The 26,547-nt window shown below is 49.1% G+C and overlaps 1 protein-coding gene across 5 annotated transcripts in view; it reads left to right on the forward strand.

The window, feature by feature from the left end:
* LMF1 (lipase maturation factor 1) overlaps window positions 1-26,547 on the forward strand; it is a 186,594-nt gene that overhangs the window by 42,369 nt on the left and 117,678 nt on the right. For 4 of the 5 annotated variants that reach the window (XM_068698852.1, XM_068698850.1, XM_068698851.1 and 1 more), the window contains one exon: window positions 12,739-12,887. In XM_068698852.1, coding sequence (XP_068554953.1) covers window positions 12,739-12,887 — 149 coding nt within the window. Of the gene's footprint in view, window positions 1-11,780; window positions 11,851-12,738; window positions 12,888-26,547 lie in introns of those variants that run through there. The other variant, XM_068698848.1, reaches the window with a different exon arrangement.

A 26,547-nucleotide genomic window follows, 5' to 3' on the forward strand; every position in this document is an offset into this window, starting at 1 on the left:
CTTAGTATGTGGCAACAGGTTTGCCAGGTCAGTTGTGTTGGAGGTTTCACGTTCCTGCAGACAGACTGATCATCTGAACGGTCCCTTGCGGACCTGGAGTGAAAAATGTTGCTGTTGCTGGAAAGACTTGTTGAAGTATTTCTGATTTCTTCTGTTGTTTGTAATTTTAATGTCCTGTGTGTTAGCTTTGTTGTTCCAGCACTGAATTCATTGATTGCTAATCTAGTTCATCTCTTTCTTTGTATCAACAGTGCTCGAAGACTTGGCGAGTAGTTCAGGTCTCTGAAGTAGTTCAGGTCTCATTTTTGCTTGTTTGTGTATTTGCTCATCTCTTTGTACTGTACAGGGAGAGAACAACTTCCTAATGCAGTTGACTTTTTGGCATTTGTCCTGTAATTGCCAAAAAAACTGCTGCTTCCTCCTACGTATCCATCAGATCTCTTTAAAGTCAGATGGGTTTTGAAAGCAGCTTTTTGATTTCCTGAGGTCCGCGTTTGGTCTTCCTTCCTCCTGCTCCCCCTTTCTTCCTTTGTTCTTCGAGGTTAAAGCTGTGGGTGTTGAGGTCCCGTTAGTCATTTTGGCCCCTTCTGAGATCTTCATGTTGAAAAATGCCTGGATTAAACCATTCCTGAATTGCAGCAGGTTTACGTCACTGAGGCTACACTGGTTGAGTTACTTCAGGGTGATGTAGCTGAATGGAGAGCCCTGTTTACTTCTGCTGGGACTGAGGGGATGTCCTAAAGGACACAGCAATATCAGTTTTCTGATCTAATCCGAATCCCCCAATATAGCCTTCACTATGGACAGAGCAAATCCCCTTTTAGAATCAGAAAACTGATCAAAAAAATTAGAGGTACTGTAGTGATTATTGTCATGCTGTCTTGTATTAGTAGTATCCTCTGTCTTTTTTTATTTTTTTTTTTTTGTCTCAAGCACAGAAGATGCTGAAGGAATGTAACAAAGCCCCACATGTGGATTAAAGTAGTTTCTGGAATTAATCGCTGCCAAAGGAAATGGACCCTGCTCTCCTCCCCTTCCCGGTGGCTGCTGGCTCGAGCACCGCTGCTGTTGCGTTAGATGAGTGTGGTCGGCGGGATCAGGGCCATGCGAACACCGAGTTTGTCCCGGCTCCAGCCCCATGCCTGCAATCAGGGCTGGAGCTACCTCGGGCACTCGCTGCCCAAAGCATTTGGAGCACGAGCTCTGCAGGTGGTGGGTTTTGTGCAGCTGCGTGGGGATGAGTGGTGGTTGTGCCAAGTGGTGGGACCCTGACCCTGGCTGGCATCCCTGGCCTGTGCACTGGTGAAACCAAGGGGCAGTGCCCACTAACGAGTGTGCAGTGTTCTCCTTGCCTCTGAGTCTCCTTACTACCTGGACCTGGCTTTTCTTTCCTGCACCAGGGTTGCCTTTCACGTTCAGACTAAAAGCTGGCCATTACCTGCCCATGGTCTTCTTCGCTCCTGTGATTCCTCGGCTGGTTGGGGCATTGGATGGGTTGGGGTTAGTGGGTTGGGCAGTTTTTTATTTTCCCTACTTGGTATTTTCAAGGGAATATGTTTGAGAGGAATTTAGGGAGGCAGAGAAAACTTTAATCGGGAGGTTTAATTCAAGCTGGCAGGGAAGCTGCACAAGGGAGCTGCTCCTTGGTGAGTATTTCTCATCTCCTGCAAATGTTGGTGTCAAAGCACGTGCTCACATGAGGTTAAAATGTGAGCTTTTAAGGGCAATGGGAATCTCACATGATACCGCAGGAAAAGTTTGTCTAATACGCTCTTTATTTCATGACTTGCTTTATAAGTCTGCTAGCAAAAGAGGTTGCCAGGTGCCTTCATGGTATTGGTTTTAATTTGCTCTCGCTTGAAGTGTACAAGTGGGGGAACGATAGGTTTGAAATGGTGAGGAAAGCAGGCTGGTTGGGCTGTTAGGCTCCCATGTTGCAATGCTAACCATGTTAACAGCTGCTAATGGTTTCTTAAGCTGCCAAAGCAGCCTGAAGATAGATTTAACACCCAACAGACACCTGTTTTTAGCAATTTAGCTCCACAGGCACATGGCACAGTACTGCAGGGGTCCTGTCCATAAAGAACAGATAAAATGTGTTCAACAGGTTGCTTGTAAAGGTGGAAATTGCTGGCTTTCTACTTTGTATTACGACTTTCTTGTTGGAGAGTAAGGAGGAAAAGCACGGCAAGAAGGCACAGACTGGAAGAGATGAGCACTAGAGGGATTTCTTGGTGCTTCATACTCACTTCTGTCTTCCGGAGGCCTTTCTTAGCATCTTTCCATCAGTCTGAGGACCCTCATTTCCCATTCCATTTGTGCTGGTTGCTGCCGTTCCTGCCTCCTGCACTGCCACCAGACTGTGACTGTCACCACAGGGCAGGGGAGCATCCACGTCCTGCGGGGCTGCAGGAGGCAGGCCCAGCTCTGCACAAACCCACTCCAAGCTCAAAAAACAGGAGGATTTTGAGACACAAATTTTGCCCTTTTCCAGTCACACAGCAGGAATGTGTGTAGTAACTACTGAATCCTGAACAACCCCTGACTGTTCTGGTTTGGTAGGTGAGGGTTCAGCCTTTGCCTTTCTCGTCCTTTGGGTATGTTCTGCTTTTGCTTATTTTCTTTCAGGCCCAAACCTCCTGACTCTGTGCACTTGGCCGTGCCATCGCGTATTCTTTTCATGTGATCAGCGTGGGTTTACAGAAAAAAAACCACCAGAGAATGGTAACTGGCCTTTAGTTATATCATGGACTTCAAAGCGATCAGCACAGAAGGGATAATTGGAAAGAAAGTCCCTTTCAGGTTATAATTATTTGTCCCAGGAACCAGAGTTCCTTAGCGGTGATGCATATTTTCCCTTTTGTTTTCCCAGTGCCATGGGAACCTGGCAGTAGAAGGTCTCCGCTGGTATGCGCAGCGTCTACCTGAACCTCCGCACGGGGAAGTGTAGGAATCACGGTGCTGGATCCTGACCAGCGATCCATCGAGACTTGTTTCCAGCAGCACCAGAGCCAGCTGCTTCAAAGGAAAATAGAGCACTCTGCAGTAGGCAGGTTATCGTTTTCACAGGGAAAGCTTCCCTTGCAAGACTCCTGTCAGCCAGGGATTGTTCTTTGCCTTCAGGCTTTTTTGTTTCAAGCCTTTAAAGCTGCTCGCTTTCCTTCCACTGGGAATCGGTTGAACAAGAACCCTTGCAGAGCACTTTGCTGTGCCCTAATGCGACAGGTAGCACCACGTTAACTGGCTCGTATCATCTGGTCATGGTCGTGTCGCTTTGCTCATGGCCTTTCCTTCCATTCTGCTTCTGTTCTTTGGCTCCTTGTTTCACAGTCAGTCCCTTCTGTCACTTCCCATCTCACTTACAAAGTTCTCCCCATGGTTTGTGGACCATTGCAGGATGCCCAGCTTTTGTTCTCCTTCCATCTTTGTGGTCTGCCCAAATCACCCTGATCTTTGTCTAAGTTTACTGATGGCCATGCTTGTAGTAACCCATCGGGGGAAATGGGGTGAGTCCTGCGTGCAGGAGCTGGGTCCAGAGGAGCTGTCAAAGCTGCTGGTGGCGTGTTTTGGGGCCCGGCACCGAGCTCAGCTGTGCCTGCAGGAGCCTGCTGGGGAACACTGGAAAGCCACTGCCATCTCTTGGCTGTGCACCCGATGCTCCTTCTCAGTTCACCAAGATTTATGGCCCAGGTCTTGCTGCAGTTGGTCGTGTGAAGGTTTTGAGGGGTGTCTTGATGCTGAGAAGTCAAAAGAGTAGGCAGCAGCCACTGTGGTTACACCTCTGTGGAGATGAAGAGCATCTCGCTGGCAAGCAGCAACACTTGGATGTTCTCCTCACCTTGGTGGCCATGCCTGAGGGATGCTGGTGCCAGTGGGTTCAGATGAACGCAGAGGAAATTATTTTTGTTACTTTAAGATGGAGTAATTAAATACAGTATATATGGATCCCTCAAAAATGACAGCCGCCCACAGAGCTAAAAACAGGAAATCCATTAACTTCATTATTTAAAAAATAAAATAAAAATCTTCCCAACTGATTCCTCTGTCACTTAAAGTTCTGCATGGAAGGAGGGCTAATTTAACGCTGCATTAACTCACTGTTATCACCCTCCTGTTACCTAAGTAGTTTCTAATGACTACCCTGGAGAGCACTTGGAAGCTTTTAAAAGTTTTTATGCTAAATTTTTTTTTTCTGTGTGGTTTATACTTTAAGAACAAAAGTTATTGATAACATTTTTCCAAATCTTCCAACAACATGAAAAACTACTCTGTTGCCTGCAGAAAAACGCGAAGCATCTCTGGTCTATAATCTCTGGCAAACAAGGAATTTGAAATGTTAAGTGGTGAAATGTGCAAAAACGGATGGGGCAGAGTTTGTGGGACGCTGGAGCAGATTTGGGCTTGTGGGTGTTTGCAGTAGCAGCGTGTCCTGGGGGTAGGAGTGGGGCCATCCGCCCTTGCCCAGGACGAGATGCCAAAGGGGGCTCTGTCCTTAAGCCCTCTGAGCTTTGGCTTTCAGAGCTCTGAAAGGAGACCCCGTGGGGCAGGCAGCTTAGGAGACCCCTGCCTCTTTGTTCGGAGGCCTTTAAGTGAAAGGCAGCGCCGGATTGAGAAGCAATAAATCATTTTCTTCCCTCATTGTCTTTTCTTCAGAACTGTGGCGGGCTGATCTCTTCCTTTTTTAATCATCTCTCCTCCTTTCTGGGCCCAGGTTAAGATGTGCTTCTGAGGTCAGCATCTTTTGCACTTGGGATTGTTTTGGGGGGGGGGAGGAGGGTGACTTCAGAATGAAGCATACTCGTTGCTGCGCGGCATTTTCAAGTCTTAAAGTTATGACTTTCTGCTTAATATCACTTGGAAGGAGATCTTTGCTGTATGTCTCAGGTGTTTGGTTGCTGACAAGTCAGAGGAACCCGCTCTGGGCTCTCTCCCACCGTAGCAGAGGAGATGCAGAGCGCAGAAGCTGTGCGGAGCTGGAGTTTCACCATTTGGGACACATCCATGGCTCCAGCTGCATGTGGCCGTTCACACAGCCTGTACGAGGGATTTCGGAAAATTTTAAAGAAAAACACAGTGCTTTAGGTTAGCAAAGAGTTGGTCTTTCAGAGCTCTGAGATGCAAGCTGTGATTTTGGAAAATGCTTGTGAATAAATGTGTACGCAGCGCTGCTGCCCTGGGCTTAGCTTTTGGTGGTTGATCGGAAGACCTAAATTATTTCCAAGTTAAGCCTTGCGTGTCTGCTCTCGCCAGTAGAAGATATCCAGAACTGCCCTGTGACATTATTAGTGGGTTTTTCATGTTTATAGAATGACTTTGCAACTGCGGGGAGATCTGGTGTATCTATTAGGAACTGCCAGGAATCTTGTCCATAGGGAGCCCTGGGAAACCTTTTAAACTTGACACAAACTTGAACATTTCTTGCATGTTGCTTTATTGCAACTCAATTTTTCAGTGATATCTGGAAAGCTAGAGAGCAAAGGGGCTGAGTCTCTGCCGCCTGGATAGTTTTGTAGTCCTTCTGGAAAAGGAGGAATGACCGCAGAGAAAGGAAAAAAAATAAATAAAAAGGGAAGGACAGCTGCTGGCGCTGCCTCGCAGAGCACACGGTGCTTCTGGGCTGCACAACACGACTGATGGCAATGTGAACTGCTGTACAGCAAACCAATTTGCCCAATATCACTGCATTTTAAGGCTTCCCTTCTGTAGTCTAAGCTGTGTGCATTGAGCTGCTGCGTGCTCTGCCTGACATGGCACCGCAGCGAGCAGATCCTGCTCCCGGGGGTTCTGCCCCATCCTCCCCAGCCCCGTGTTGGTCCCGGGGGCTGGCTGGTGAGCCTGCTCTGCTCATCGCATTGCAGCAGGTGGTAGCTAAGACATGTGGATCTCCTGCATTTAAGCCAAACCCAGTTGGTACTGGTGATAATTTTCCCGTGGATTTTAGTCTGGACATTATTTCATGCTGGAGATAAAAATGGTGCTGTAGTTAGCTGACAAGCAGGGCATTTTAACTTAGCAGAGGACATACTGGTAAGGCACTCCAAAACGATGCAGCTCTGTAAAGTTAGGACCTTTGCTTTCCTTAGAGGAAGTTCTTGTTATGAGTGATGAAAGTTGTAATGATTTACAGTTCCTTTTCTTTTCCTTTTTTTTTTTTTTTTTTTTTTTTTTTTTTTTTTTTTTTAAGTAAGGAAAAAGGAGAAATGCTTATCTTCCCTGGGTGTGTGTTTTTTTTCATTTGTTCGTTTGATTTCTCTTTCACAATTGGAAGAGGGCTGGGTCTGACCTAGTTCCTTTAGGGCACTCATACTTATTAAAGCATTTGTCAGCCCGGTTCAGTGCATTTCCCAACCTGAGCTGTATTTCTGCCAGCGGGAGATCAGTAACAGGAGGCAGGGGAAGCTCGGGGAGGAGCAGCCGGGTGCCCAGGGAACGTGCTGGAGCTCAGCACCTGGGTGCTCAGCACCGTGCTCGTGCCTGGCCGTGAGTCTGGCTCCATCAGTGGGACTGCCCGTGCTGGTTGGGACGAGTGCTTGCAGGCTGAAGCCCTTAACCAGAATATCCTGAAGCCATCAACGTCTCCGATGCTATTTTCAACAGGTGTTTTAACGCTACAGCTTAAATTCTATCATACCGAATTTCAGGGAGGTAGGGAGGAGAGGCTCAGGAGCGGTTAATCTGATTCCAGTTCGAGTCGGTCCGTATTGGGTATCTTCCCTGCGCTGGCTGCCAGCGAGTGTGACACCCAATATTCATAGGGGGACAGCTGCGCTGTCCGCGCTGCGGCTCCTCTGTGTGCTGGCTGCAAGCTATAAAATGTGTGTACATCGTAGGAGCATTTGTCTGCGCCGTGCAGACGTGCCCTCTATAAATTTTGGGTGTTGATGTGTACAAGGAGAAGCAGTTTGCTGTTATTCCTTAACCCATATTATAGAAAGAAACAAAAATAAAATAAATTCTGAGCTGTGGATACTACAGCTAGGTATTGTTCTTTGGTTTTGATCAACTGCTTTTTTTTCTCAGATGAATAGATGAATTGAAAATAAGAACCTTTATTATCTTTGGGCCTTTCGTCTGGCCAGTTCTCTGGCCTCTGGCTCGTGGCTTTCTCCCCTGCTGGACGTGCAAACAGAAACCTGGCCGGGGGCGCGGGAAGCTGAAGGTGCAGCCCTGGGCTGGGTGGGGAGGGCTTCTCGTGGCTTTCCTCGGGAGCCGCGGGCAAGCTGCGATCCCTTGGATGTTTTTTTCATCACGTACTTGACGGTAAATAATAAAGATGAAAATTGGAAACTTAATGATATAATGCTACATAATCTATATTCCGTTAGAAATAATACCCTCTATAGGGAGCCATAATGGTGCTGCCTTGGACTTTTCTGGAGACTGTTCATACCAAATTGACTTTTTTTCTACATGTTAAGTACCAGTAATGTTTTCCACAGCACATCAGATGTTTCTGCCAAGGAGTATGCTCCCTGCTGAAGAACTTGGTGAGGCAGCACGGTGGAGGCTCTCACAGTTCCTCCTTCAAATGGTTTTTGACTCCAGAGATCAATTGATGTTGAGCTAAATTTCCTAGCTGAGAATTTGGATGAATGGTTTTATTTAATTTTGAAGAAAAACATTTGAAAACCCTAAAAAGAAAAATGGGAAAGCTTTTTTATTATTGCTTCCCTATCTTGCCTTCTTGCCTCCTGTTGTGCCCCCCCAGCACCTCTCCACTTCTCCCCGCGCTCCCTCCCCGGTGGAGACCTCAGAAAATGCCAAACTCTGGATTTTGCTGCATCAAGTTAGGAGCATGGAACAAACATTCACAACGCGTGTGAGGCAAGTGCAGCCACCATTGGCAGTTTATTTTTTTATTTTTTTATTTTTTTTCAAAAAAAAAAAAAAATTGGCTCCCTCTCCTGCTGCGCGGGAGATAACAATGGCGCATTGTGCCGTGCTGCAGCTGCTGAAATTTGACTAGATCCAACTGAAGAAAACAGGAGCAGGTGGGTCAACAACGTGACCCTTTCGTTCCCAGCAGTATCAGTGTGCGCCAGGGCCGGAGGGATGGGGGGCCGAGGTGAGCCCCGAGTTTCAGCCCAGGCGTAAGGATGAATTGCTTCAAGCTTGGAGGATGCGAGTTGCCTTGCTGAGATGAGCTCGATGCCTCTAAGGACCACGGGGTTTGCTGCCATTTGTAAAAACAGGTTTCACTCCAAAAATGCTAGGGAAGTGTCACTGTAGGTGGTAAATCAGCATCACTGCAGGCGAGAGGTTGCTGCTCCGTTACTGGCACTGGTTCTCAGTTCCCATTTTGTGCTGGTTTCTCTGTGGCTGTCATACAGGTGCTGTGAAAGCCTCCAGCACCGACTGCCTGCCCTCAGTTCCCAAAATCGGGGCATTATTTGGGTTACTTGACTTTTTCCCCCTTTAGGTCTTCACAGGTCACAGTAATAATTCCTTCGTGGCAGTGCTTTCGTTTTGCTAGAGCTGTCCCAAAGATGTCGGGGCTGGGATTTCCCGCAGCTTGGTGTGAGGTTCCCAGTATTTCGGTGGGGATGAAGGATGCGGCTGTGTCGGGCTCCTTTGCCTGGCCCAGTGCATCTCAACACTGACAAATTGTCAGAAAAAAGAGGGGGAAAACTCCATTTGGAAAGGAAACCTACATGATAACCAAGTCACAGCTTTTCCTGCGGTCTTCCCTGCTGAGGTGCGATGACTTGGGTGATTCCTCGGAGGAGCTGCAGCACCTCCAGGCTTTGTGAGCCTCAGAAGTGTCAGTGAAAGGTGGCAAAGTCCAGCCACGTGGTTATGGCCTCGAACCTTCCTAAGACTGCAAGGGGGCTGGGTTTGAAGCTTTAGGGAGCAGACGACAAGAACTATTTGTAAGTCAGCGGTAGAAGCTTGGGGTTTCTCTTGGTGGGTCTTGCAGTCTTGCTTTCTGGCATCAACTTACACCAGGGTGAGGGTGAGATGGGGCAGAGCTCCCCCTGCTTTCTGCTCTGTGCTCTGGCTACGGCTGTGGTGAGTAAGTTGTAGTAGAAAACGGGATGCTCCCAGCATTTTGGATAATCCTATCCACAAGTGCTTGTAGTGCTTGTGGAGTAGCATCAGACAGTACTTTATTTGCACATGATTATAGCTATAAGAATAACAACCTATAGTCACGGAGGAGTCCCTGCTAAAAACAGTTCACGTTTGTCTGATGTTTTTGTCTGAGCTGAAGGCTTAGCCCAGCCCGTAGTTTTAAGCTAAAACACAAACAGAAGTAGAAGACTGACTTTGGGGGAGAGAGACGGATCTCAGGGAGGTCGGGGCCAGCTTGGTTGTTGTATGAGCAGCTGGATGGATGAGGTGCAGAGTAAGAAGGGAAGGGAAATTTTAATATCCAGAGCCCATGGTAAAACTGGAGAGGCTGCAAAACCTTCCCCCGTTTTCATTTCTGGTGGCGAGGTGAGTCAAATGGGGAAGGGGAGAGCGGTGGCAGTGGGTAGGCGGCTGCTGTGGGCGAGGAGGAGATGGATGGAGGCTGCAGAGGGGCTTCCACGGCCAAGGGCAGGAGCTGTGACTGCGCGGGTGAGGCGTGCTAGCATGGAAAATTGATCTGCATGACCACATTACCAGCTGTGGTTGCTCAGTGCATCAGGAAGAGGGCCGTTAATAAATCAGAGGCTCTCCCTGCATGTCTGCATCTCAGACTTTTGTTTTTTAGCAGGAACTTGGTGTGATCTGATACGAGGGTCAGCAGCGGAGTGAAGGACAGCAGCACACAGCACCAAAGCCTCATCCATGCTAGCAAATCTGCCCATCGCCGTGCACGGCTGGAGCCGAACGAGATCTAGCTGCAAGCGGAGGAGGTTTAGACAGAGGCTTCTGAAACGCTGCCGTGACCGTAGTTTGTCCTTGGCTGCACTTGCAGCGAAAACCCTGTTTGGTGCCGGCTCAGCTGCACCCGCTGCCAGCCCCCGTTGTCAGCAGCGGGTAATTTAAGAGGCTTCCACCAACAGCTGGGGAGCCCTGTGTGCCGCGCTCCTCGCGCCGCGCTGAGCTGTCCCCTGGCTGGCACGTCACATCGTGCTGTTGGGCTCGCAGCCGGGTGGTGGTGCCAGGATCCCAACTTGTCGCTTTGGATCGAGGAGCACAGGTGCAGGCTGAACTGATGAGCCTTTGAGGCCAGCCGCATACCAGGGAGGCTTCGGCTTCGCTTCTGCCACGCACGTGCACACGCCTGGGTCTCGGCGTGCTGGGGTGACCCGTGCCACGCACGAGAAACGTGGCACAGGACTGCTTGATCCTGCAGTGCTCTTTCAGCAGACATCTTCCTGGGAGTTTGGATTAAAATTAAAATAGCGAAAATGTCCCTGTGCCCTGCATGGAGAGGGGCGATGCTGCTCTCCGAAGGGAGGCACGGCTGCAGATCCAGAGGCTGTTTGGGGCTGTGGAGGCTCCTGCCTTCCTACTCAGCCATCCAGCGTGCATAGCGTGTGTCTGCGGGGGGACACGGTCATTACCATATGAAAACGCTGATAACAGTGGGATTCTTGTGCAGGCAGAAACGCGTGAGATATACTACCACTTTGGTGCCAGTTAGACCCATAACTGCTATTTGTGGCTGGGTTTAGTAACAATTAACCTTTCACATTTTGTATTAGCCATTGCTTTCCTGGTGCAGCTGCTTTTATAACAATATACTTCGCTTCTCCTCCCAGAAGCGCTAATTTTGGCAGTTGGAGTATCTGTTCTAGAAAGCACAGGATGTATGGAGGAAGAGTGGAGATTTTTTAATAGCTGTTTTAAGTACAATATTTTTTTAAATGCATTTTGATTTAAAGAACCTTTTGCATTTTTTTTTTTAAAATGAAATTCCATTACAGCTATTTCATATTTTAAAGTGAATTTAGTGTAGTTTTCCTTGTGCGACAAAGTCACATCACACGTTTAAAAAACCATTGACTGCGTGTGCATTTCAGGTATCTCAAACTGGAGCTGGAACAAATTAATTCCTTTGATAAGTCATCTTTTCCAAGCTGGGGGAGACAGTTTTAGCGGACCAAACTGTTTCTTCCACTTTACAACTAGCAGAGTGTCTTGGAAAAAGCGTGGCTATGAACAACCCATGGGTGCTGTCTGGTTTATTGTATGCAGTTATGTAGGTAAGAATATCAGTGTCCTAAATGGCTCTCACAAGGTTGCTGCGTTTTCAGGAATTGCCCTCTTTTAGGCATTTAGCATTTTTTAACGTCTTCGGAGTGCAATTGTATTGCACAAAAATATTTGAAAATTCAAGTGTGCGATTGGAAGTGGGATTAAGTTGGTGTAATGAATTTGAATTTGGTTTTGGCATCAGTATGTTGTTACTTGATGTAGGGGAGGTTGAATTTCACCTGTCAAAACATAAATGCAATGTTCTGGCTCTTCCAGAGCAATCATTTCAATATTTATGCTGTCTGCCGTGCTGGAGAAATAAAATGCAAAATGCAGATTTGCATGACATGGGCTATAGCCTGTCTTCTCCAAAGTGTTGTCACAGGTATCGGGTTATTGTGTTGCTACACGCCTGTGCTTTGATCTCAGACACACTGGTATTAACTCCAAAGTCCTTTTGCCAAATCCAGTAGTGTGTGAAACTGGCTTGATGGATGATTTGGACTTTTTTCATTATGATTTTTCTTCGTGATTAAAGATCCAAAGCTTCTGGTTGCACATTAATGCTGATGATGAATACGACCTAATGCAACTTTAATCATCCTCTTTTGAAGACGAAGACTGCCCTTTTTGGCTCGTGGCATGAATCCAGGGCAGCCAGCGGGATGGTGCTGCACAGGCCAGCAGAGATGTCATTCATCAGTGTCTGGGGCGTAGCAGGTTTGAGGAAAACCTTCCACGTGCATTCATCAAACGCTGCCGGTTTTAGACAATGGTGTGTGACACGAGGAGATTTCGGAGCAGGTTTACTGCAAAGGCTTGGGGGCATGCTGGCTGCATTTCCACTTTCTGTATTTTTAGGGTAGAATAATTACAGGCTTCTGGTTGCGCTAGGGGTGGAGGCACTGATGAATAAACGAGGAGCCCATCAGTGAGAGGTGGGCTTCCTTCCCTGCAGCAGCGGTCACAGCCAGAACACCACTGGCTCTGATCACTCATGTTCCTGGGTCACTTTGCCAATTCCCAGGGCACTTAAGCTGCATTTTCTTTTGCTTCGTAATGGGACATGCACTTTCTCTTGGTTCTTGTTGAATGAAATAACCACATAAACAACACAAGTGTCGGCGCATGCTCTTGAAGGAAAAACAGCACAGCCCAAAGTGTAGGTGCACATCATCGGTGCTGTCAGACTGGAAAAACAAAGATAACGCGTGCCCAGAGAAGCTGTGGATGCCCCATCCCTGGGGGTGTTCAAGGCTGGGCTGGATGGGGCTTTGGGTCCTCTTCCAACCCAAACCATTCTGTGACTCTGTGAGAATACAGACTTGGGTATTAACTATGGAATTGGTGGGAAATGCATTTACTGATGTACAGCGATGTATTTTTCTGAAGTTGGTGGTGTTGCTTAAAGCGTCTGAATTCATATAGCAAAGTCAACATGTGATGTGTGAATTAAAACAGAATTGGCAGCCAAGTTGCCTCAAGTCAAATTTCAAAAGCATTGCGTTTTTTTTTCCTATTTGTGTATTTTAAATTTGTTAAAGGATAATTGATAGGACGCTTACAATAAATATTTTCATTTTTCTTTCTCACATGCCTGTACCACAGGATGGGAATCGCAGCTCTTGGAGACTGGCTTCCTGGCAATATTCCTCTGCCCACTCTGGACCCTCTCCCGCCTGCCCCCCTCCACGCCTCCCTCCGGCATCGTCATCTGGGGCTTTCGGTGGCTGATCTTCAGGATCATGCTTGGAGCGGTAAGTCGGCACAACACATCCCAGTCCTTTAGTTCAGGATTTATTTTTTTGGTTATAAGGGCAGAACCTGTAGCAGGAAATGCCTCATGCTCTGTTTCACTGAGTCTTTAAACTTCTTGTTTGTCTTTCTTAAAGCAAACACTAATATGGGAGTAAGAATACGTGTCGATGTGTTGGTGCTGTTCTTGCAATTGGCTCTTTAAAAGGAATTAAAGTGAAGTTTAAGACCTGGACATTGTGACTTTTTGATAAGTTGCCTGCAAATCCAGTGGGTAATTCCCAGGAACCAGGAGCTTTATGTTGAGTTATTTTTTCTTTGTGCGTGCTTTACTGAAATGTCATTCTCTGCTCCGTGATTTCAAAGAGAACAATTGGTGTGTTACCGTCCAAGTGCCAGTGGAAATTCCCAAGTAGGTTGTAAAAGGATCTGTCAGGAACTGACACATCTTTGTTAAAGTAAAGGTGTGGAAGGGGCATTATCCTGTGATCTGCATCTGCGTGTTGGACACTTCAAAATATCCCAGAATTTTCATCCAAGGATCACTGCTGTAGGTGGGACGTTCCTGTGTCTGTTTTCTCTAAAGCCCCTCTCTTACCCCAGCTCTTAAAGTGCTTCAATCTGTGGGCAAGCTCAGTAAGCTCTTAGTTATCCTCTAAATAACGAACAAACTTTGTATGTGTTAACCTCAGTGTCACCTGCTTTTCAGCTTCGTTAGCGGGCACTGTGCTATTGCAGCAGATATTCTTGGAAAAAGCATGCTGCGGGCTTGTTGCGTCAGAGAGGCACTGCCCAGCCTAGGACAGTTCAGCAGCATTTTTGTTGTTTGTTGTTTTTTTTTTTTGTATACGTCACACCACTGGTATTTCACAACTCACTCTTGGTTGCATTTGCTTCTTTGCCATAACTATCATGTAGGGTTGCTGATTTTTCTCTGCTTCCTAAAGCTGGAGGGATTGATTGCCGCAGTTCTTACTTTATACTTTATATTAAATAAAAAAAAAATATATTAATTGAATAGGTCTGTCCCTGCTGTGGGGCAGTAGAAATGGATTAAATGATTTATTGTAGAATCATACATGTAGAACAGCTAGGATTGGAAGGGACCTTAAGGATCAACTAGTTCCAACCCCCCTGCCATGGGCAGGGATGCCTTCTTAACCTTAAGTTATATGATCACCAAGTTTATATCCCGCTTTCCTATTACAATGGGATTCTGACTGCGCTTTGCTCTGCTCCTGTTAATTTGTTAGATATACTCTGAATTATGGGACAGGTTTGATGTAAAGGAAAATCACGCTCATGAAAGGTCTTTGTTATTGTTATCTCTGTGCTGCCCCTCAGCTTTATCCAGAGAGTAATAACTCTCCCGTTATTTTGGGAAGAGCCCTCTGCAAAAGAGATGCCACCCCTTGAGTCCTTTGTCTGTCTTGGTTGCTGATATGTAAGTAACAGGCATGGGAGAGTAAAACATGGAAAGGTCATTAAATGGGGATCTATGCAAGCAAGTGGAAATCGGTGATTGATGGCATCTTTAATGTTTTGGGGCCCAAACACGTGTACATTTCCTTCTCGGCCAGGGTAATGACGCTTGCAGGCACCGGGACGCAAGTTTAATGCGTGAAAGCGAAATATCCTCCTGCAGCACAGGTGCACCTGCTCTAAGGCAGGCTTTGATTTCTTCACTAATCTGGGCAGGAGCTGAACCATGCGCACAAATGGTGGCCAAAGGAAGGTTTCCCAGGGGAGGGATTGGCAGTGATTGTCTGGCACAGAAAGTTTGACTTTCCCTGCACAGTTCTCCAGGGGCTCTTGAGCTGGCTGGGGTAAGGTTTTCCTTGTAAAATGTCATCCTCCAAGCAGGCGACGTTCCCTCGAGGCAGCTTAATTTCTCTTGCATTGTGCCGGATGGTGGGTGAGCAATGCCATAAACAGTTTTGAAACTCACCTTAAATGTGCCAGCGTGTCTGTTTTTTTTGCAATGTGATGGCTCCCAGGAAAGACCTCAGGTTCCCATCCCAAAGCTCCTCTTTTTTCTGAAGTCAGCTCCTGTATCATGAACAGGACGAGGGTGTGGAGTTCGCTTTTCAGCCCTCCCTTCTTTTTTTCTTTTTTTTTTCTCCTCATTGTATCAGATTTGGGAACTCTTTCTCTGCAGAGCTCCAGCAACTGGAGACTGCATTAAAGCACTAGGGGTTTCTGTGGGAATAAATGCTGATGCGCCTATGTCCATTGCAGCCTCTGTAAGGGAACAGACAGATGATCAAGTCCAGCAGCTTCTAGGTACAAAAAAAACTCCCTGTAAGGAGGGAGGCGCTTCCAGCTCCACCACGGTGCCAGCCTTGCAGCGTCCTGGCTACCCCTCCCAGCACCCCGGGACACGTGCACTGCTATCCACCTCTAAAATACCAGACGTGCCGTTGTCTGTGTCCCAGAATAGCAACATCTTTGAGAAAAAGAGGAAGTGTTTCCTCACAAATCAAGAGCTGATGGGGTCTGAAATGAGTAACATGAGGCTTCGTGGTCAGAGCATCCCATTGCGTGGTGCACGTCCTGCATGGAACAGGAGCAGCCCCAAGCACCCTTCCCTGCGAAACTGTGCAGATCTCTGGAAAAGTATTTGTGGCCAGATCTTGCTTCGTCGTGCACGACTTCCCTGTGAGCAGGCTGGGCTTTGTTAGGAAAAAGGCAGCAAATGAGAAGTAAAATAATCCCTCCTGCGCTCCTGTGCAAGGCAAGGCGTGCATTCAGGCTCTGCTGCTGGGGTTTGATTGGCAGCAAGTGCTGGGCTGATCTCAAATATTGCTGACTTTTTAAAAGGCGTAATTATGTGATTCAATCTATATGTTTGATGTTCCTAATAACCCATTAGCGCAGGATGTAAAGACGGATGCTTCTTAGGAACATGCAGAGGCAAAAGAATAGTGGTCCCTTTGTGTGTTCGGAAATAAGTGATGCAAACAGATTGATGCCGCCGATGTGCCGCAGGAGTACTCTGCGACTTGCAACCTTCATCGCTTTGCTTGTGGCTCTGGCTCTGATGTCTTCAGGCCTGGGAGACGCAGAGCACCAGGAGTGATGAGATGGGCTGGGTAGGCAGAGGCGCGTGCTCAGCCTGTGAGCTGCTCTCAGCCTGCCGAGGGGAGCAGCCCGGGGTGTTGCCTGCTGGTAATTGGGTGTTTTGACACCTGCAGCTGCCTGGGGAGATGCTGTAGGCACGATGCTGCTCTCAAAGAGCCTCGGCCCTCTCAAGTACTTGTGTTTTTCATCAAGCTGAGGGTGTGCTCCCGCTGCTCCGTTCCCTGCAGAGCTCGGTGTGGCTGCGGATGGCACAGTGGTCTGCGTGCTGCTCTGGCTCCCCAGGCTGCTTGTGGCACCTGGGTCAGGCTCTTCCCCCAGCCCCTTGGGGCTCTGGGGTGCTGGCAGACGTTCAGCCTGACCGCAGGTTTTGAGCCCCAGTAACGGGACCTGTGTGAGGAGCAGCTGAGCTCCCCTGGCTCAGCGTCTCCCCTGCCCTCCCCGGCGTTTCAAAGCCAAGGCACGCTTGTGCTGTGTGGGTTTGTGCTTTTGGAGGGAGCTGCTGGTTTACCCGGGCTGTGGTCATCCACGGCACTAGGTGGGCCCTGGGCTTTGCCTCGAGATGAGTGCGCCTTGATTTGGTCCTTGTTTGTTTTCTGGCAGGCAGCAGTACTGCTCGTGAGCTGCCCTTTTACCTGCAGCTGTGATTTGCAGCTAGCGCTCTGTTCAGCAGATGTAATTCCCGTTCTCGTTTTGCAAGAGCTGTGAAAGCAGGTGAGCACTGTCGTTTGTACGTTCTGTGCCATCACCTGCAGCCGGCCAGAGCCACGCACCGGGGGAGCACAGATCCTGCACCGCTGAGCACCGGGAGGCTGGGGAGCAGCCCTGAGCCGGTGAATTGCCCACAGCACACCTCTGGAACTTCCTAGTAGCTCTTTGGATCCCGAAAGTCATTAGCTGTTGCATACGTAAGCCGTAAAACACAGTTTTTCTTCTTTAGTTTGAGTGTCAAAGGAAGGTTGCCGTGCGTACATGCTCAGAAATGTGAGAATTGGGTTTTCGTCAGCACCTGTGTGCGTAGCTATAGTAACGCTGATAAAAGCGGGTAACAGAGCACACGTGGAGAGGGGCAGCAGTGCCGGGACCGAGGTGGGGTTCGGGGGAGCCCTGGCAAGCATTGACGCCACGGGAGCCCCGGCACGATGCGGTGCGAGGCCGCGGCTGGGCTGTGCGGGAGCCGGGCTGCGGCTTGGCTTGCGCCGCGCTGGATCTTGGCTTGTAGAGGCTGACGCTTTTCACTGCAGACATGGCTTTGATGATTTCCTCACTGATTATTCCCCAGAGCGCTCCGCTTATTACACATCACTCCTCAAGCCTCATACCAGAGGGCTTTTTTTTGACAAGAGGTAGTTAAGCGAGGGGCTGTTCCCTCCGAGCAGCACATCTCGCTGTCAGCTCAGCCGACAGAAACAAGCTGCGCTCTGCGCCCAGCTCTCACCCCGAGCACAGCATCGCCTCTGCCAGCTGGAGCTGGAGGAGCGTGACGTTAACACGGGACAGGGCAGAAGCAGCTCTTGGGGCAAAGCAAGGAGCCGGTGCCCCAGGAAAGCTGCTCTGGGCATGGGGTGGGCAGCGCTGGGGCAGTGCCAGGCTGCGTGATGCGGGGGCTCGGGCAGGGAAAGGGCCCCCAGCGGGGCCGGGGATGCTGTGCTGGTGCCAGCGAGGCACTGGGGCCCCTTGGTGGTGCTGCCAAAAGCCCCGCAGCTGGTTCAAGCCCAGCTGTGTGCCAGGCCCTGTCCCTGCACCGTCACCTCTCTGGTGTAACGGGGGGAGCGTTAAACAACCACCAGCTCTTAGAGCAGAGGGGATGGGGGTGTTTTATATGGGGGTGTTTTATATGGGACTATGTGTGCTGCCTGCTGTGCTGCACATCGTTTGAGGCCGGGAGATGTTGGAAGCACATGGGAAAGCTTTTAAGGGGTGCGGGCTGGGGGCAGCCATGCGAGGCAGCCCCCGGGACCATGAGCTGCCGCTGTCACCCGGCGTCGCCGCCGGGCTGCGGCTGCGCAGCTGGAGCGAGAAGCAGCAGCGTGGAAATGTCATTATCCCTTTACGGCTGGTGCTCATCCTGGAAAACGTGAAGCTCGCAAAGTGCCTCCGGGGCAGGTCGGGCTGGCGGCCGGCGAGGGGCAGCAGCTGAGGCTGAGCTTCCTGGCGGCAGAAGGAGCCCGAGCGTTCACTGCTGGCCGGGGCACACGTCCGCATCGCTGCCGTGTTGGCAGTCCCTCTGGAAGTGCCTGGCGGTGACGCCAGGCTTTGGTTTGGGTGGATTTTCGTCCTTTCCAGCTAGAGCCAACTCCTGTGCCTCTTCCCTCCCAGCCTCCCTCGTTGTGGGACACGAACGTGGAGCCTGCAATTCCCTGTATTACGTACAGCCGAGCTTGTAACCGCTGCGCTCGCAGCACGGATCCCATCCAAGTGTGTGCTCTGAGCAAGTGTCAGTGTGAATATCTGTCAGAAACAGCAATCAAGGAGGTTAAATGCCTCGAGGTCCTCCCTCTCTTCTCTTCGCAAGCCTGCTGCGCCTGTCTGCTGGCACGGAGCTGCGCTCCAGGAGCAGCCGTCCCTGCTCACTGTCACCGAAGGGTCACGGCTGGGGCTGGGGTCTGCCTGCTCTGCTCGGGGGCCCTGGCAGCAGGAGCTCTGGGAGCAGAGCCAGGGCTGCTGATGCTGGGCACTCCCAGGCCTGGCCAGCGAGGGAGGGGGAAGGCATGTCCAGTGTGTTCCTGCAGGGGATGGAGAGCTGACAGGCACCTTCCCGTTACTCCCTGGGTTTGGGGTCATGGTGCAGCCCCACAGGTAGGAGATCTGCCTGGGGGGACTCATTAAAATTGGCACAAGGTTTTTTATTTTGGCTCTGGTGTGAGGGTGAATGAATGCAACACAGGGCTGCTGAGAAAGGCGAGGGGACTGCATCTGCCAGGCTGAGGGACAGGCTCCTCAGGGGCCACGTTGCCACCTCTCCTTGGGCACAATGCTGGAGCATCAGCTCCTCTCCACACGGGATGGCACCGGGCACATCAAACCATCTGCATGCGTGGCACCGGCTTCTGCTGTGCCTCTTCCCCGGGACCTTTCCCCCTGCTGACATCAGGCAGGACGTGGGCGCTCCGTGAGCAGCGAGGCTTTTGGGCACGTGTTGCGTGAGCTCATGCACGTGCAGCCCAGCCGTGTTGGACTGCTAACGGAGAGCCAGGCCTTTCCCTGAGGTTTCTAATAAGCGTTTTGTTTTGCATCAGGATCAGGCTGCAGTGCCCTGACGGTGATGAGCACGCAGCGCTGCTGAGATGCTTACGTTAGCAGAGTCAAAGGACTAATTAGGTGCCGTTTGCAGAGCGCGATGATGTGACGTCCTGTACAAATAATTGTCAGCACTGGGGATGTGGTGGGGATTCAAGAGCCAGGGGTGGAACTGCACATTGGGAAACTGGAAGCAAAGAGGGAATTAAGGTGGAGCTGTGTCTTGCGAAGGATCACAGACATATGGAACAAGTTACCAGGGAAGGTGGCTGGAGCAGAGAGTATAAGTGAGTCTGAGACATCTTGATTAGTTTCTGGAGGAAGGGATTGAAGAGTGTAGTGGAAAAGCAGGGAAACAGGATTTAAAGCACATTACCACTTTAATTTAAAAGTGCCCAAAGCAAGGAAATTCAGATTTAAAGCTGCCAATCCATCACTGGTGCGCCAGGTGTTGGAGCTGGGAGGGCGCGGTGGGGTCTGAGTGCAGATGGGTCGGTGCCGCTCAGCCCCCGGCCCCGGGCAGCACACGTGGGCAGCTGAAGGCAAAGCCTCGGGTTTGTGACCTGCCTGCCAAACCCTGGCCTCCACTCCCATCCCCTCATCTCCGTGGTTTCCATGGCCCAAGGCCTTGTCTTAATGCCCTTAGAACCCCTCCAGGATGCTCCCCGCTCACCAACCTCCTGGATGGCCAAAAGCGCCGCTGCGGCATCGCCAGGAGATGGCTGGAGACAGGGTGATGCAGGGAAGGAAGAGTTTATTTTCCCCTGCTGGCCTTGTATTTGGGAGCCCTCCATATGGAATTGTTGCCACCATGCCCCATTATACCGGATATGTCAGCATATAGGAAATTCTTAATTTAGGGAATTAATTCATGCCCCTTCTCTTCTTCGCTGCCGCCCGCTCTCTTTTCACACATCCTTCCCCCAGAGCCGCCCCCTCCAGAGTCTGATCAGCGTGCACCAAAATGGCTGGAAAGGAACCCAAATCTGGGTCCCCAGCCCCATGACTGCTGCAGGACGCGGGTGGTTGTGCAGACCTGGCCCCAAAACCTCAGCCTCCCACTGCCCTGCCACTGATGCCACAGCAGCGCTCGCCCTCTTACACCACTCGGGCTGCCTGGATGTGGAAGTCCCTGCCAGGCATAATCCATAGTATTCAAACGCCCGACATTAATTTTAAGCAAAGGTTTTATTTATTTTATTTTATTTTATTTTATTTTATTTTATTTTTTCAAATTTTGCTTTCTGACCAAAACTGCGGACTGTCGCCCTGAGTCAGAGCGTTGCCTCCCCGGGCTGCTCAAAGCCTCCCAAGGAGGAGTTGCTGCCACGGGTTGCAGAACAGAGCAGTCCCTGAGAGGTTTTTGGCAGGCAGAGGCTTACAAAATAATTTAAATCCTCTGGTTCTTCAAGTGTACACAAAAGATATGTTTTCCCTTGTGCCTTACAGAGGGGAAGAAAAAGATCATTTAAGGTAGCCGTCTTGGGGGAGAAATAGTGCAAAAAGATTTATAATAATTAGCAATAAATTCTTCCGCTCAATTCTCATCATTGTTTCCTGCTAAATGTTGCCGTCTCTCACACTGAGATGTGTTTTCACAGAGAAGGGATCAATTATTTCCAGATTTTGTGGATATCATTAGGTATTAATTCTTTATTTTTTATTACTTTTTTATTTTGCAATTAGAATAAATGTTTCTTTTAACCCACTGCAGCGAATTATTTTAGAAACTAAGTGGCTTATGTTGAACTCTTTTTTTTTTTTGCTTGGATTCTGCTAAGTGTCATAACGTGGGTGGCATTTTAAAGGTTACTGGAAAGGGTGGGGATGTGATTAGCTAATAAGGGAGATGAACTTTCTGGCAAAAATAATGAAGACTTTGAAGCAAACAGAATCTGGATGCCTGTAGTAAAATTGCATTAGATGTAATGAAATAAAAGTTGGAATTTAGGATATCTTTGTAAATAATAAAAAAGGAAAAAAAAAATCAAACGGATGTAGTTGTCATCTCAGTGACAAGCGTGCCCTGATCCTGGGCATTATGGCTCTGAAATTGAGAATAATTATTCTAATTTGTTTTATTACATTAGCGTGGGTAGGAGGGAAGAAAGGGAGCTTTCTTTTATGGCTTTCTCATTATTCATAGGAAGGGCCAGACTCCTGACTCGGGCGCTGGGGCTTCATGGGAATTTTTGGAAAATGATGTCTGCAATGTTCTGACCTTTGCCGTCCCAGCTGCAGCCTCCTCCTCTCTGCAGGGATCCCACACTTGACTCCTTGGCAACCTCCTTTGTGCCTCTGATCTCTCTCCATTTGTCTAGTAATAGCCCTTGGCAGGAAGACTTGTTGTTCCTTCAGTGGCTTTAAAAGGCATGGAGCCGTTAATGCCAAGTACTTTTCAAAATCCCTTTCACCCACTCCTTACAGCTCGTCTTCAAAGTCAATCAAACGCTGATGCAGCCATGGTAGTTTCTCAAAGGGTCTTTCTGGTAGCAGGGGGAAAAAGCAACAACAAATAAGACAAAACAAAAATCAACACCAGTGACTTCTCTTTCAGGAAGGCGCTTTTCGGTCCCCGAGCCCTGCAGTCGGGATGCTTTGCTCTCACCTTTCCTGGTGCCTCTGGTTGAGTTTTTGCACCACATCACCTTGCTCCCAGCATGGCAAACCCACCAGATGAGAGCATCCTTCTCTTTGCCTTGTTGGCTGTTTATTTGGTCACGTTCCCTCCATCCACATCCTGCCGTGACGGCGTGCAGGAGCTGAATTGTCACCTGGAGCTGCTGCTCTTCGAGTAGCTCCAAAACAAGCTGTTCTTACCTGTTCTTACCCCTGCCATCAGAGTGCTTCCAAAGAGCGTTTATCAATATGGTGATAGATGCTTTTATTTATATATATATATATTTATAAATATATATATATGAAGCTGTTTCTTTCTGTCGACATGCATGCAGAGGCAAGGCGTTGAGCTGCTCCGTGCCGCCAATCCAGGACAAAACGTGGAGCCCTGCACTGGTGTTGGGCCAGTACCAAGGAACCGGGCAAGTCCCAGCATCTTAAGTCCCAGCATCTTAGGCATGAACCTTGACGGGGCTGGCCGGGGCTCTGAATTGATGTTCAAGTTACAGAACAAAGCTGCTCAAGCGGCAGTGCCACCTGATGAGCAGAAGCTTGTCATTCTCTGGCTAAGGAAGAGGTATTTCTAGCCCGTTATTTCTCTTTGCAAGGAAGAAATTGGAGATTTGAATTACCGGCTGTGAATTTAATGAGAGGTTTGTATAACGAGAGGTAGAAGCTCTTTTTAAAGCCTTGGGTTTGCTGCTGTCAGAGTTGTAGAAGAGTTTCCAAGAAGCCTACTAGTACCTGTCGCATCCTCCCAGCCTGGCACTTCTACAAGAAAAGACTCCAACACCGTGCTGCACCCCGAGCAAAACGTCTCCTCCGTCCTGTGCTGGTGCTGCAGAGCTTGAGGGAGGTTTCGTGCTGAGGGCTGGGTGCTTCTGACCCTAATTGCTGCCAGCGTGGCTTGGGGACATTGCACCTGAGGACACGGGCTTGTAAGTTATAGGAATATTTAAAAGTATGCAGACTATTTCAATAGCCACAACGTGAGCCTTGAGGTGCAGAAAATGCATTGAATTAAAAAAAAAAAAAATGTTCTTGGAGTTTGGTATTTTCTCCTGATTTGAGGGCATATTGGAGAGAATAGGTCAAAAAGCACTGTCATGGAGCTCAGAGGGGGTTTCACGTGTGCTGCAGGACTGTTGTGGTGCTGTAGTGTCCCACCAGTAAAGGAGCCATGTGTTGGGTCCCCTGGATTTGAGTGCTTGAGGTACTTGGATCTATCACGAAGCAGAGCTGCCCAAAGAGCGACATTGTTGAAAAACCACCGATTGCTTTGGGAACATGCACCTTCAGGGCTGCCACCAGGCTTGGGGACAGCACGACGGGCTGGGGCCTGTGGGTGCAGCCACCCTCGTTCCTCCGTGGGTCTGCCCCTCGTTTGGGTCCCTCCAAGAGGGACTGGCTCCCGTGGGGCTTTCTGGTGCTTTCCCATCTCTGCGTGAGTTACGAACACGCAGACCTACAGGGGCATGCAGATCCGTGTTAGAAAGCAGCTTTTTTATTGTGTCTGGAAAAAGAATGAGTCTCCTTAACGTTTTTTTTGTTATCAATGTTAACTTCTGAATGCCACTTCCTTTTGCATGAATCTGGGGTCTAAATTGCGGCTGGTTTGTCTTCAAAATGCATTTGTGTTTGTTGGGCTTTCCGAAATGTTGAAACCACAATTTCTGTGGGGAGCGTAGGTTGGCAGGGAGCTGTGTGTGAGGTGCAAGGCACTGATTTGGATTTTCTCCGAGTATTTAATATCATGAGAAAAATTAAATCCTAGAATTAGGGTTGCCCTTCGTTGATTTTTTTTTCTTTTTCAGCCATCTTTCTTATTGTGAAGATGTAGAAAGAAGGTCTTTAGATTGACTCTAAATTTATAACTCTGGTGCCCTGTACCCCACCCTTCTCTCCAGCGTGGTTATCAATAGAGGATTTGCAGACATAGCTTGAGTCACCAGGCTTTTTCTCGCTTGCCGTGCTATTGGCCTGTCTGTACCATTTTTTTTCAGAATTAATTTTGGGCTGAAAAAGTCTCAAAGAGCGCTTTGTTCCTCCTTGACACTCACTCTGGGGAGGAAAAAAAAAAAAAAAAAGGAAAAGAAAAAAACCGTGGAAAATCTGACATCTGCATTGTAGAGAAAAATCAATAGATAGGGAGGAATATAATTATCCCCCACTCCTGAAAGAATTTTTAAGATATTTTTTGTAGCAGTGACTCATATCGGCTTAGAGCTTGAATGACATTTTAATTATTTAGGCTTTTTTTTTTTTTTCATTTTGAATCACCAAAGTACAGCAGCCTGAAAGGGGTACGGTTGGGCAGAGCGCGCGGCGTGAGATGGGGAGGAAGGAGCTCGCGTGTCGGAGTGCAGCCGCTTCTCTCCCTGTCGCCGGAGTCGGAGCAGGAGCACGGCGTGATTCAGAGGCGTGCAAAACAAGTTTCCACGCCTGCACGCTCATCGCTTCGCTCCGGAGTGACAGATGATGGATCAGCCTCGGGTCTATGAATCATGTTTTCTGGCACCGAGTAAATAAGGAAACGGTTTATCTTCTTTGGGAGATGTTTTCCTCCTCGTACAAAGGGTGATAACCAGAATGGTTTCCGGCGATGGCGCGCCAGCGGATGCTCTGGTGCTGCCACGTGGTCCTGGGCATTGCACGGTGGGGAGGGGGTCGGGGGCAGATGTGTGATGCTGGCTGGGATTGCAGACATCGTGGCAGGGCTGGGGAGAGAAGGGGCCACATCCCCATGGGGCTCCTTGCTTGGCTGCGCAGTGTGGAAGGGTCCCTGTGCTGCTGCACTGGTCGCTGCTCATTGCTGGTGACCACCTTCAGGGGGCTGTGAGACCCCAGCAGCATCTTAGAAGAGAAAATCCACTACAGAGAGTCTCGATCCTCCTTTTTCGTTCATCCTCTCTGCGAGTTCAGAAGGCAGTCACCAGCACGTCACCGTGCAAATTCGGCTTTCGGTGCAGTAACACCGAGCACAGGCATCCTCGGAAAGGCAGCAGTGGTTGCACGGCTCCCAGCCCTCCTCCGTTCTGCGCCACAATCCCGTGTTAAGTTTCGTGTGCCGCTCTGCCGCGGCCACAGGTTTGGGCACTTTGCCATGATTTAATCAAACTCGAAATGTACAAATCAAAAGCTGTTGGTAAACTTCCTCTCCATGGCTGAATTTCCCCTGGAATCCCTCTTGTTGGATACTCTTTCGGTGATGGGGAAAGAGAAGAGGCATGCGAGGTTACTCAATCAAGCGAGGCTGGAATTGATTCATTGGGAGTGAAGGGTTGATTTGGGTTTCCACCCCCAAAATCCCTTGGCCGCCAGTTGGCAAACTTTGCACATGTATTCAACAAACCTACTGGATTTGAAAGAGAATTTATTAGTCATAACTAGCTAGTTTACAGGAGGCGTGCAAGCTTTTACGAACTGGCCTTGTTAGGTGCCTTGCTGGTTGGCCTGAGTCCTGCAGCAGGCAGGCAAGAGGAAGGATGAATTTTGTCAGTGTGGGTTTTGCTGGGAATTTGCTGGGCAAGCCATTTTTTCTCTGGTTCTCTTCTGGATCTGCTCAAATGACCATGTGGTTGTCTTCCCTTTAAAACTCTAGGTAGCTATTGAATCTATTGGTGGTGCTTGAGCAAAAATAGGGACTTGGTCCATGTAGGCAATATCTTACCTATAGCTGATAAATAAAACAAAAGCACAGGGCCAGGTGTCATCAACTACATCGCAGACATCACCTGCAGTGCATCCAGGGAGCCTTCAGCTGAAATTGGGAATTGCCGTTTTCAAGAGACTGGGATCATGAGTGCAGAGCAGAGCAGGGCTGGTACGCGGAGGGTGCACGGGGGCTGAGAGCTGCTCCGGTGATTGAAAACAGGCATTTTATTGAATGCCATTAAAATAAATAATAAAAAAAAGAGTCCTAAATGTAATTTTCCTTCCGCTGTGAGAAATGCTGGTGGATGTAATGCCCCTTAATTGCGGGAGGCTGGGCGCCCCGGAGGTTGCCGCTGGGAGGCCGAGGCAGGTGCTGCGTCCCCGGCCGTGCCCCGGAGGGAGCGAGCTTAGCAGGGGAGCAGGTATTGAGCGCGTATTTCATTCGGGATGCTAATTCAATCCAGGGTTACCGTTTTATGGTTCTCATGCGGACAGCAGCGCGAGGAGATTTCTGAGGGTGCAGAATGGCCCGGAGACACAGCCAGCTGTAAATTAATATGACAAAGATCTCAGCTTTCCCCTTCCCCAGGCCAGGCGTTCCCATTACTCGACGGGGCTGGTGCGCGCTCCGGCTGCCTCCGGCCCAGCTGAAAGGATCAGACCTCGGGTTCTTTGTAGCCCCCATCCGATCAGTATGAATTTAATAATTCTGCTTAGAGCTGGATTCAAAGCGAGGCCACGGAGGTGAAAGGGCAATTGCTAGTTCACTTAGCCACCTGTTTCCTTCCCTTTAGCTTATATTTAATTTGTATTGCTGAATACCTTTCCCTTCTGATATGCGGGGCTTTGAAAGGCCTCTCAGCCACCCCCAGCGTGCGAATAGAGCCCTCGTTTCTGTTGGTGTTTGTTTTTTCCTGGGGTTGTGAGTGTACATCTGAGAGAAAGGGAGATTTAGCCAGAGGCCGGTACAGTCAGCCTTATCTGGCGCCGTGGTTTTGAGGACAGGCCTGGAGGAGCTGGCGCATTGTCAGGGTTTCTTCTCTTTGTTTAAAGAAATACAGTTAGAGACTA

This window comes from Anas acuta, chromosome 15, assembly GCF_963932015.1.
Source record: "Anas acuta chromosome 15, bAnaAcu1.1, whole genome shotgun sequence".
In the NCBI taxonomy this organism is placed as follows: Eukaryota; Metazoa; Chordata; class Aves; order Anseriformes; family Anatidae; genus Anas; species Anas acuta.